General features: G+C 38.9%; 1 protein-coding gene across 1 annotated transcript; it reads left to right on the forward strand.

Annotated features, from left to right (window-relative positions):
• Positions 1-788: 788 nt before the first annotated feature.
• Positions 789-12,798, forward strand: LOC122023586 (probable plastid-lipid-associated protein 13, chloroplastic). Its single transcript, XM_042581770.1, has 7 exons — positions 789-1,119; positions 8,603-8,724; positions 8,966-9,049; positions 9,287-9,383; positions 10,279-10,495; positions 11,954-12,006; positions 12,509-12,798. The coding sequence occupies exons 1-7, from the start codon at positions 892-894 to the stop codon at positions 12,608-12,610; spliced, it is 903 nt and encodes a 300-aa protein (XP_042437704.1). The 5' UTR covers positions 789-891; the 3' UTR covers positions 12,611-12,798.
• The last annotated feature ends 356 nt before the right edge of the window (positions 12,799-13,154 follow it).

Genomic DNA, 13,154 nt, shown 5'->3' on the forward strand with positions numbered 1-13,154 from the left:
TATCTCTCTCATGATTGTCTTAGGTCGGGTACGGTGGAAACACTGGGGATAAATATTTCATCTTTTGTCACAATGCTTGTGCTCGAAGAGGAGACACCGATAGCGAGGGGACACTAGCAGTCACTGTTCTCTGCCTGATGGGGGAAAAAAGGAGAGCCGGCGATGAGTAGATATCACACGCAAAAGAGTGCATCAGGTGAGGAAAGAGGAGAGGCGAGGGGAGAGGAAAGCAGGGTAAAGTAAGGTTTTTAATGCGTTAGAAGACATTTGCATCATTTTATTGTTATTTTCTTTATAGATTTTAATACATGAGACAAATATTTATATCCATCCCTTAAAAATCCTATTTTCCATTTATTTTTGAATTATTATGTAAATTCCTCCCATCTTTTTATGTCGTCATACGTTTTAATGCTATATAATTTTATATAATTTTAAATTTAAAAATCAAGAACAAAATAGTCTAAAAAATATAAATATATTTTAAAAATTATTATTATTATTATAATAGCAACCATAAACAAATGTCAGATCCTTGATCCAAAATAAAAAAAGTGAATAAAGAGATCGATTATTTATAATTATGATCTGATCATACCGATAACCTTTGAATAATTTTCGTTCATCCGTTCCAACCCGCATTATAACTTAACAACTATAAATATAAAATCATAACTAATTACCGCCGAATATCATAATCTGGCCACGGTTAAAAACGGTTTCATTCGGTTAGAGGATCTGGCCCAATATAAAAATCATAATTTACCTATGTGTATATCTACATTGACAAGTTTAACCTTGGACGGAAATGTGGACGACATCCTCCACATCGCTACGAAGCTCTCGCTTCGCTTCTAGGGCTTTGATTTCGTCTCCGATCATTCATCGTTGATGGCTACCTCCTTCATCCCTGGGATCTCCCACTCCCGTTCCCACTATCTTCCTATGGCTCCGGCGCCGCAGAAGACCCGCCGATCGAACCGACTCGCTGTCCGCCGGTGTCGCCTTGCGACCGGGGGGTTTCGGGCCATGGTGCAGCAACAAACTTTCCAGGGCCCGTCTGCAGCTTACGCTAGGGAGATGGAGCGCCTCTCTGCTAAGGAATCGCTTCTCCTAGCCGTGAGTCCTTTCCTTCCTTTTTGTACGCTTCACAAATATCTGTAGAAGGATATGTCAGACGCTTGCTCGGTTTCTACACCATAAAATAATTATGTTTTTTTTTTTAAAAAAAAAACTGGAATGGGATTGAGCTTGTTGAACACTTTGTTCCTGTAGTAGTTCAGTATGAAATTTCAGGATTTGATTTTCATGAGATGTTTGTTTCTACAGTCCGAAGTTTGAATTCGGATTGGATTTTTACCGAATGGGATTAACCTGGGTAAAATAGTTCCATTCTTTTCGAAGCTTCTTATGAAATTTCAGTTATTTATTTATTATTTTATTTGGATAAGTAAAAGTATATATCATGAGGCAAAATGTACAGTGATGATCATCATCCTTCTTATGTCTGATGTAGTATCAAATCAGAATAGATATCCAAAAATTGGTATATATTTACTTGTACACCTAAACAGAATAGATATCCAAAAATTGAATATTTGTACTTGTACACTCCTAAAAATCCTCTCTCCATCCAACTGTCCCTCACCCAAAAAAACTAGGATTCATAGTCATCCACACATGGTATATCATGGATGTTATGGCTAGGCGTCAGGCCTTCGTCCCCCAGTAATGCTGCCTGAAGACTCGGAGCATCCGTTGACAAGTGGACATCTCATGATGCATATGCAGGCAAGCTCTAATCCGCTTCCACAGCTCTTCAATAGGGGGGCATCTGAAAAATAGATGCTCTTGTGTCTCCTCCTCCTATCCACAAAAAGTGCACTGTTGGTCCTTGAGGTAATCCTGCCTATATCTCGTGGGAAGCCTCCACCGCACCAACATACAAAGGGTAACTACATGGCTTGGCTGCATCTTCAGCAATGTACTTGTCCATGGCTTCTTGCGGCTAGGCCATTTGAAGAAGTCATAATATGCCTACATTGCCCCATCATCACCCTGCACAAACCAGCATGCCAGCATTTGCCAATATAAGATTTCTACAAGAGACGCTTGATCATAGAGGAATCTGAGTGTGCAGCTTGCCAAGTCTAGATATCTGCTCAGGTAGGTAGGATGAATCTACCCAAGAGCACCATGTTCCATGCCTTCAAGTCGTGGAATCCAAGCCCCCTTCCTCCTTGGGTTTGCACATCTCCATCCATGATACAAGTGGATGCTTAAAAGTCCACATGAAGGCGCGGCAAATGTTGCAAATACAATCAATATCACCATGCGACAGCGGAAGGATTGACAACCAGAAGCACTCCACCTCCTCCAAGACTAAACTGATGAGTTGCATCTTCCCTGCATAGGATATGGTCTTTTGTGGCCATGAGTTAATCCTCTAGATTAGTGAATCCAATAGTGGATTAAAGTCCGACATCCTGAGTCTCTTTGCCGCCAGAGGAACCCTAAGGTATTGAAACGGCATGGTGTCCTCTTGGAAGCCGAACAGAAGTCGACCGTGCATCTAATCGTCAACCCCATCCGTATATAAGTTGGACTTCATGTGGTTAACATGAAGCCCTACTTCCTCGTCAAACACATGTGGAAAGGAAGCCAGTGAGTTGATGCACACATTTTGGATGAAATTTGAAATCGTCTGGTTGTGTTGCTACAACATCCTCTCGAATAATTCAATGCAGATCCCGAACAGATAAGGTGATAGTGGACCTCTTTGTCGCAACCCTCGAGCTCCTCTAAAATAATCAAATGTGCCACCATTGATAACTAATGAAAAGGATGTAGTGGTGATGCACTCCAAATTATTTTTTTATTTCTACCCAACTTTGGCGCAATGGTAAAGTTGTTGTAGTCCCTGCCGGTGAAATTTCGACAGCATCTCCCCTGTATTGGTGATAATCTGAAACTTGAATACACAACCCTCAGGGTCTCTCAATCCTCGACCAACACGGCCGGAACATATACAATACAATAAATAAACATTTCGCACAGTTTATAATAATATAGCCTCCGGCTGACTACACAACCACGCAGTTTAATAAAACCTACTCCACTACAACAAGGAAAGCACAACCCACAACGGAAAACCATCGCAGCGGAAAACATGGGCAGGGTACCAAAAAACTCGATATAAAATACACGAGTTCAATAACTACACATCACAAGTCTGTAGTTCACAAAACAAGGAAACACAAGTCCGAAATAGAAAACCATGTCGACACGACGTGGGGACTAGCAACTGGAACATTTTGACGACTTTAACCTGAAAAAGGAATAATCAACGGAGTGAGTTCAAGAACTCAGCGGGTATCAAGTAGACATGCATAATAAGATATATCTATCAGTAATAATCTTGTGGTACAGTCTCTTGATCTATAACAGGAAATGCGAAAACTGAACAAGGGGAGAAACTGTACTCACCAGGACCTCCTATCCGGATATAAGGGTCATCAGACCAAATACCTCATATCTCCTGTATGCATGTCAATCATATGCAACGACCAAAATGCAACATCCAAAATGCAGCAATCACAAGCAATAAATGCAATCCATGCATATGATGCAAATAACATGGTCACCATTGACGCCAGTCAGCTACCTTACACGCGATGGTGAGATCGAGTGGGTGCACTCTGCCATCACTACTCCTAAGTGACCGAGTGGACAGGATGCTGTCAGAGTACATCTATTCTCCTACTCCAAATATAGTGGGGGAGCCTAAGCTCTCATCTCCCTGTATCATAGTCAAGAGAAGGGATCCCTGTCCGCTACCACGCTGCAGTCATCGCTACCCATGAGCCGACCAACGGAGCCCTAACAGAGCAAAACTGCACGCACCTTGCTTGATATACCACTAACCCATGAATGGTTGTGTGCGCAGATCATGTAACTGGCGATGTGCTCAACAACAATGGAGCTGACAATCGCTCAACATGCAATCATGCAAAATAGTGCATGACACTAAAGCATGTAACTCCTGAAAATACCAGCCTCCTCATAATGTGTACCAAAAGGAAAACCGAGTTCATAATAATGATCTAGGTACACATGCCAGATAGTAAACTTAGGTACACGTGCTAAGTAATAAACCTAGGTACACATGCCAAGTAATAACACTAGGTACGCATGCCAAGTAATAACACTAGGTACGCATGCCAAGTAATAACACTAGGTACACATGCCAAGTATATCTAGTAGCTAGACCTGTATTCGGTAATGCATTGTATGTCACTACGTAAGTACACAATGCAAGAATCAAGAGAACATGAGCAATAAAGCAGAACAGATAATAATAAGGGCATACTACGGGTATCAAGTAGTGACATACCAAGGCATATATAAACATAATCATTACTACTAGATATAACCTACTACGCATATCAAAATGATAATATCAAAAGAGATAAATCAAAGATACCTGTCTCAAAAATGGAAATCGTATTCGAAATAAACTTCACGTCGTGATATGTCTGTTGGGTTTTTCGGGCCGCGAAAATCGCTTTTTCGCGTCATGGAAACCCCGAAAGCCCCTAGCCACGGATCCGTGCGAAGAAAATTTACGAAAAACTTACGAGTACGAGTTTATTATCTAGATCTACACTTAGATCTACATGTTTAGAAATTTACCCTTGTAGCGAAGCCCTTCGCGTTCCCGCTCGTCCAAACGGTGCCGGATCTCGAGAGTGTCAAAATAGACACTCCTCTAGAAGTATCCACACGAACTAATTAGGTGGAGAGAAACTAAACAAAGGTGTGCTAGCACCCTTGATCAGCCACGGCAAGAAGAGGAGAGGGAGAGCTTGAGAGGAAGAAGATGCAATAATCATCACTTGAATGAAAATGAATCCATTTTCATTCAAATTGTGGCCGGCCACATTTCCCAAATGTAACCCCCTCATTAATGCATTAATTTGTCATCAAAGAGGGAATGTAACCTCCATGAGGTGGCACTCACTAGTAACTCCCATGAGGTAGCAACCATGATGATGTGGAATAACATCATTGGTCCATATCAATGCCAACTCACCAATGAGGTGGCATAAAGTCAAGTCAAACTTGACTTTTAATCTTCCTCTCAAGTCAATTCAAACTTGACCAAATCTCTTCCATGGTTGATCGAATCCAACCATTTGATTCAAGCCAACTTAATATAATGAATCTAATTCATTTAATTAAATTGATTCAATGAGTCAAAATCTAAATTAGACTCATTGAACACATGAATCAACTTGAGTCGAACTCAAGTTAGCCCAATTAGGATTACTCTTAATCCAATTCGATTCATCAAATGAATCTAATCCTCTTGGTTCATCATATGAACCTAATCTCCATCTAATTGTCCTAAGTGTGTGACCCTATAGGTTCTTGTAACGTTGGCAATGCCCTAAACCCATTTAGGAGCATAAGTAATGAGCGGTATCTAGCAACACATCATTACTACCCAAGTTACAAGAAATGTCGAGATCCAACATCACCTTGTGACTACTAATTGTGACTCCTCACAATATATGACAAGTGTCCTTATCCTAGACATCTAGATTGATCGATGTGCGTAGGCGTGTCATCCTCCTCGATCAATCTAAATCTGAACTAAGTAGACTACTAAATCAAATGAGCTCAATATCTCATATTGACTCATTTGGGCGTAACCACGCACTTCGTGGTCTCACTCTATTAGGAATACTCGACTCCCGTCGTATAGGAGGATAGATCCCATCTACATCACTCACATCCCTCTGCGTAATTCATTACATACCCGAATCGCCTTTATAGTCCGATTCACGGTGACGTTTTGAAACTAAAGTCATAACTCCTTATGTAGGGGTCCATGGTGACTAGGTCTAAGGACTAGTAGTCGTATTAAGCCCCATGAGAAAGTATATGACACTCATATAACGATCAATGATACTTTCTCATGGCGGGTCATTCAGTATACATTCTCTAATGCATACCCATGTGTCAACTTGATATCTCTATATCCATGACTTGTGAGATTAAGTCATCGAGTTGACCTACATGCTAGTCTTATTGCATTAACATTGTCCCTGAATGCTAATACTCGACTAGGAATGATTAAGAGTAGTGTTCCCTATATCATCTCACTATCGGTTCAACTAACCGATTGATATAGGTGAGAACCGTCTACTCAAGGACATTATTATACTTAGTTTATTTGGCACCAATACAAGTAAGTATAATAACCAAAAATCCAAATGCCTTTATTTATATAGAATATGATACAATAAGTCCAAAATACAATCATCAAATGATTGACTCTAGGGCTCTAGCTAACAATGTCTCCTACTAGTATCCTGCAACACAGAACATATAGTGCTACTAAGTTCTATCATAAGCCAAGTAGTTAATCCTAATCCTAATTCAATTAGGAATCTACATTTTAATTCCATTCATTGATCTAACATTTCCTTCGCAACTAATCCCTATATGAATTAATCCCATTTCGACAGGAAATGAAAACACATGCCCATCATCAACAAATTAACAGATTCCAAATTAGATTCAAATCCAACTCTTTAATCTGTCCAAAATTAGTTTGTTACACATTAAATAACTCTAGCCAATCCACCATCTCATTGGCCTATGCTAAGCATAAATTCTAAAATCTCACCCGAGATGATATCTCGGCCGATGCTTCACAGCTGCAGAAACCCAACGCCAAATTTGGTGGCCGAAGCTATAATGAAGTTGCTACCAGGAATTGCTGCCGGGAACAAGGCCAGAGCAACTGTGAACAATTTACCCACTTAGCACAAACTGTTGGGACCAAAAGGGATTTACATATCTCCACAATGGCATGATATTGTTCACTTTGGGCCTAAGCCCTCATAATTTTGCTCTTGGGCTCTACCCAAAATGCCTCATATCAATGGAGATATTTTATCTCTTATAAACCCATGATCTTTCCCATGTGTTTTCAATATGAGACTATGTTTGCAACCTTGCAGCCCCAACAATCCCCCCCTCAAACAAAGGATCACAAGCTTCCCACGTCCGATCCTCGACCCACCAGGTCTTCCTGCCCCTCGGTCCACCCGACCTACTAGGACTTCCTGTCTGGTGTCTGGTCCTCTTGATCCGAACATAGGAGCCTCCACTTTCTTTGTTCGAGGTCAATATTGTACCCACATGGCTCAATCAGACCATAGCTCTTGTGCACAGTCGGCGGTTAAACCTTCTGGCAGTCTGTGCTCTGATACCAATTGTTGAGACCAAAAGGGATTTAGACATCTCCACAATGGCATGATATTGTCCACTTTGGGCCTAAGCCCTCATGGTTTTACTTTTGGGCTCTACCCAAAAGGCCTCATACCAATGGAGATATCTTTTCTCTTATAAACCCATGATCTTTCCCATGTGTTTTCAATGTGGGACTATGTTTGCAACCTTGCAACCCCAACACAAACATCCCATACAAGCATTGGAAATCATATCTCTACATGTCTTACCCCAATTCTCTTCCTCTTCGATAGTAGGCAGCAGAGAACCTGTAGCTAGTGAGACCAAAGCAAGTGGCTGGTCACGGGTGAAGATGACAACAACAGGTAAGGTCGTAGCCGCGGGGCACGAGTGGAAAGTGTGGCAGTGGAAATCGGAGAGGGGCCGACCACTATCCTTGCGACAGGTCGAGCGATTGGCGATCGGGACTCATCGGCGTCGGATATCGATGGCCAGCACGATGAGTAATCGCGAGAGGCAGCGCGTGAGGGAGAGGACTCGGGCTTTCCTTGGCCGATGGTTTTGTTCTCGTGGGAGAAGAGGAAGCGAGATGTCGGGAGGCGGCACGTCGGTTAGGGAAGATGAAGAGGTGAAGAAGAGGGCGGCGGCGGCTCGGCGTTGCGAGAGGGGAGAAGGGAGAGGGGGATCGAGCGGAGAAGGATGGAGAAGGGCACGGAATTAGGTTTTTTATAAATTTTGAACTTAGGTTTAGGAAATCAAAACCTAAGTTTATTCCTCAATCAACTCCCATTCTTGGGTATTCCAAACAGACTTTTCCCAAGCCTATACATTCATTCCCTTAAACTCGTCATACGAGCTCTGATTAAATCCCAGAAAATTTCTAAAAATTTCATTAAGGTTATTCGTCCATTAAATCTTATTATTTTATTATTATTTTGTTATGGTATTTTACATGGTTCGAGTCATGGAAACAACTTCTTGCAAAGCAGGGTAAGACTGCGTATAATAGACCCTTTCCCTGGACTTTGTATTGGTAGGAGTTTCATGCACTGGGCTGCCCTTCACTAGTTTATACACTAAGAGCAGCAAAATCACCCTTGACTACCTGGATGAGATTAGCGTAGGAAAGTTTGACTCTTAAAAATTTTAAATGACAATATGAAGTTTTATGATTCTCACCAGCTTTCTAATTCTGACATATCGTTTTTGTGTTCTAAAATTGCATTTGTTTTTCTGCTCATTTTAAGTACTGCCTATCATGCTAACATATTTTCTTGCTTTTTAACATTTTGACATCTTTAAAATATCTTGGTTGCTTGATTTATGTTTATAATTTCAGTTCAGGGATGCTGGTGGCTTCCAGTCGTTGATTGGTGGGAAGACAACAGAGATGCAGCGGATTGATGTAAATGAGCGAATAGTTGGTCTCGAGCGACTAAATCCCACTGCCCGTCCTACGACGTATGTTTATTCGTGAAGAGGGTTTACAACAGTTGCAAGGATCAGTTTTTATGCTTTTGGAATGGATCAACAAAAATAATTACCATTTTCTGAAGCAGTTGGTAAAAAGGACTCACAATAAACTATCTCTCTTGTTTATAGACATTAAATCAAATTTCTTATCAGCTTATATCTAATATAAATGAATAACTTGTTTTGCTCACATTTTTTTTTGCATTATTGCTCATCATTTTTTTTTCAGATCACCCTTTTTGGATGGTCGATGGAACTTTGAGTGGTTTAGTGCTGGAAGCCCTGCATCACTTGCTGCAAAATTTGTGTTTGAGTAAGATTCTCTTTCTTTGTAACATTATCCATCTGGTTATGTAAGTGGTGCCTAACCATTTTCCTAGTATGTGGATGAAAGAATATATGCACACTGGTTCACTATTATCACTAATTTTTTGAGTTGGTTTGTGTTCATATAGACAAGAGGCATAGTAGCTATATAACATGGTTATAGTCTTTGATAACAATATAATTATTGTTGGACACACGCTAATGCAAAATTTAATATTTTCAGGAGATCACCTGCAACTCTAGCCAATTTATTAGGCTTGGATTTGCTGTTAAAGGATGGATACTCAAATATCACAGCAAATCTTAGGTTTTTCAACTCTGTAAGCCCAATAAAACATCTTCATGTTTAAAGAATTTCAATTTTTTGCATGCATATGTCCATGGTCAAGGAATTCGCTATCTTACATTCCTTCTATTCATGTAGTCAAAACTTAAAGATAGACCACTTCAAGTTGTAGTTTCAATCGAATGGTCTGAACAAGGAAACTGTTTTCTAATTAATTATTCATCAATCTAGGCTTTACCAAACTAACCAGTTCCTTGGTTTCCATTTTTTGGTTAGTAAACGTTCAGCTTAGCTGATTTTCTGTGCTTTTGTGCTTCATTTTATCCATGATTTGAATCAGAGCAACTCTTGGAATTGATCCATTAGCCATCTCTCTTGTGGTCAAATTATATATGCCCCTAGGGCATAGCCGAATTGGTTATGGTAGGTTTGCATAATTGAGCAAGGGTCGAATCCCAGCAAAGATCGAGGAATTACCCTCCCATGTGATGGCTAGTTTTGGTTTTCTGATTTACTCCCTTCCAATGGTGTGGGGCAATCGTGGGGGTGGGGGGCCGCCATGGTGACAGATTTCACCTAGCAGAATGTGGTTAAATTATATCTTCATACATTTCTTGCTGGATATTGTCTTAAAGTTCACTGTTTATTTTGGTATTGTGGAGTGTTGTTTCTTATAGCCATGTTGACATTGGTTATGGCAAGACCAATTTCATTTAGATCTTCATATGATCTTTAACTTCCAACATAGACAAGCAATATGTAATGCTTATTACATCATTCTTAAAGCTAGCAACAGCATTTGTGAATGGAAGGTTTTACTTGCTATGGTTCTGCTTGCTTTTTGATCTTTTTGAGCATTTTTACTATTTTACATTTTGCCATAATATTCATTTGCTTTCCTAATGATCTTGATTTGCAATTTTCTGCAGATTGAAAGCAAGCTCTTTCTAGCCACCAAATTGTCATTAGAAGGTCCTATGCGGATGAAAGAAGAGTATGTTGAGGCAGTGCTGGATACACCAATAGTTAGCCAAGACACTGTACCGGAACAGTTGAAAGGCCCTCTTGGACAAGCAACTGGTTTTTTGGAGCAACTCCCACTGCCGATTAGAGATGCTTTTGCAAACGGACTGAAGATCCCACTAAGTATTTCCAGTTGAATTAGAAGTTAATTACATGCATTTAGGTTTGTCTTGAATGAGTGTCAGAATATACTTAATTTGGTCCTGCAACTGGGACTCTCATACAGGATAAGGTTGCGTACCATGGATCCTTCCTCGGGACCCCGCATGGCGGGAGGTTCGTGCACCAGGCTGCCCTTTTTAACTGGGACTCTCATGCATGAAATATTGGATGTTATGTGGGCCTGTACCTTAGTTTTCTTACCCACATTTTGTTATAGTCAGCCAGGTCAATTGTTTTGGAATAACTCCATGCTAGGATTGGGGATGAAGTTAATCAACTTCGATTAAATTCATTGGCCTATTTACCAAAAGTCCTCTGTTAAATATCACTTTAGTATTTTTTTTAGTCTTCCCATTTCTAATTCTTCACATCCACAGTACACGAAGGTAAAATAGAATTTTCTGTGTCAAGCACATGGCCCCTTTTGGTTAGCTAGCGGCCAACAATCAGATAGGTTTCACTATGGTTTCCCTTCCTCAATTAAATATGGATGTTGGACACTTTAACGCATATACTGTTTGTATTGCCTCATAGATCTTCCTGATCATGCTTTGGAAGTTATTTACAATTTTTTTTTCATAAATACTGAAGATCTTGCCCATACAACAATGTCATTTTTCATAATAGTCAAGCTATTCATTGACTGCTTAATGATGTTCATCCATGGTTGTTTGGGTTCTTACATGAATTTTGAAAAGGCAAATAGCATTGTTTAACTCGGCTGATTCACATTGTACAAGTTTTTTACCAAACACCAGTAAAGATAGCACATTTCTTTCCTAGAATGCCTATATACTAGAGAGGAAGAGATGGAAGAATGTATCCTCGATGATTATTCTTGGAGAACATAATGTAAGGTGGAGAATTACACTTAATGTAGCATCTAAGATTTTGACACCAAAATTCAAAGGAGCTATTATTAGCAAATTATATCATGTTCACATTCTTGATTTTTGTTTCAAAATTTTTAAATATAATCTTTTAAGTATTGCATTTTAACTGAGTTGCCTTTGGACTCCAATTGGCACTTAAGCATTCCCTCTGTGCGTCATTTTTTTTTTTGGAAGAACATCAATCTCATGTATGATTTTGTGAACCATGCCTTTTGATATTCTGAAGACTTGTGAGGTCAAAACATCATTTAGCAATTTGAAGCACTACTGGATGTAGAATGAGCTTTTATAATTCTTTGAAGTTGATGCCAATGGAACTTGTGTTTTGCTTTGACTTTAGCAAACACATATTGTTTAAGACTCTTTAATACTTTATCCTCTGCAAATTAAGTAGTTCTGCAGTACATTGATGAATCTTCCGATATGCCAATCAAAAGAAAAACCCTTCATGAGCCAATATTTATTCCCTTTTCAAATCTGTTTTGCTTAACTTGCCAGTGCTGAGATCAACCTTTTATCTCATCAGGTGGAACTTTTCAGCGAATGTTTATGATTTCCTACTTGGATGAAGAAATATTGGTAAGTAACGTATCATGCCCGTGAATCACAAGAACATTTCTCATTTGGAATCCTCAAGATGGTTTGTTGCTTTTTTTTTCTTTATTATTTTTTTAGCAAACATTCAAGTTATTGAAAAAAAAAATAGACATCTCCGTAAATTTATTGAGTATTCATTGCTGGATGATATATATCGTGGCTTATTTCTGTTCATATAGTTTAAATTTTAGACCATGTATTCATTAATGTAACGGCAAAGTTTTTTTTTTCTTCGTAAATTATAAGTTCAAATAAACAAATTACTACACTCTATTTGGATGAACACTTTTCTTTAGAATCTATTGCATTCTTCTGATGAATTAATCACTAAACCTGATAATACCTCGTGCATATTGTGTGCTTAAGGTCTTCGTGTTTGGCAGTCACCGATCGAATATGTGTTCTCGCTGAATGTTAACTTTTAAACAGATTCAGCTTTAGCTACCGAAAACACTGAATATTGATATTGTTGCTTTGCCTTCAGATCATAAGAGACTCTGCAGGAGCTCCTGATGTTCTTACGAGGCTGGAAGGTTCTCCAGCATCGACGCAGTCAGATTCAGTGATGTCAGAGTATGAAAGTTGAATTCTTGGCTCAAAGACTTCTGCCAAAGGCATCCCCATGTAAAATACCACTTACTGTTATGTTCCTACAATAAAAACATTGCATATTAAAATATATTTTTTTGTTGAGACAACTAAAATACCTGGTTCTTATGTTGCTTTGAGATGATTGCTCATTCCTTAACGTTTCCTATTCTCAGTGTCATTTAATTTGTTTTTGCATATGGGAAAGGCTATTAACACCAGAGTTTTTTTTAATGCCTGTTTACTGAAAGAGGGAAGGAATTAATGGTGCGTTTATAAACTATATATATATTTTTTAAAAAAGGCATAAATCGTGAGTTGAATTGATTACACACTTCATATTTGATTCATAAAAATAATATAAGTATAACATCACTAAGTATCTCATTAGGTGGAACCGATTATATGGATATTTATATATTATTATATTCTATTCTTTATTATATATAATTTATATTTAAATAAATTATTGTTAATCTTTTTTAATCTTTCTTATTTAATCTACGTATTTATCATAATTTTACATCGCTTAACTTAAGAAT

The sequence above is a fragment of the Zingiber officinale genome, chromosome 1A (genome assembly GCF_018446385.1).
Source record: "Zingiber officinale cultivar Zhangliang chromosome 1A, Zo_v1.1, whole genome shotgun sequence".
Classification (NCBI taxonomy): Eukaryota; Viridiplantae; Streptophyta; class Magnoliopsida; order Zingiberales; family Zingiberaceae; genus Zingiber; species Zingiber officinale.

Coding starts and splice junctions, on each gene's coding strand:
- LOC122023586 (XM_042581770.1), top strand. CDS start 892: ATGGCTACCTCCTTCATCCCTGGGATCTCCCACTCCCGTTCCCACTAT. Junction 8,725..8,965: donor CCCACTGCCCGTCCTACGAC/GTATGTTTATTC, acceptor TTTTTTTTTCAG/ATCACCCTTTTTGGATGGTC. Junction 10,496..11,953: donor CGGACTGAAGATCCCACTAA/GTATTTCCAGTT, acceptor TTATCTCATCAG/GTGGAACTTTTCAGCGAATG.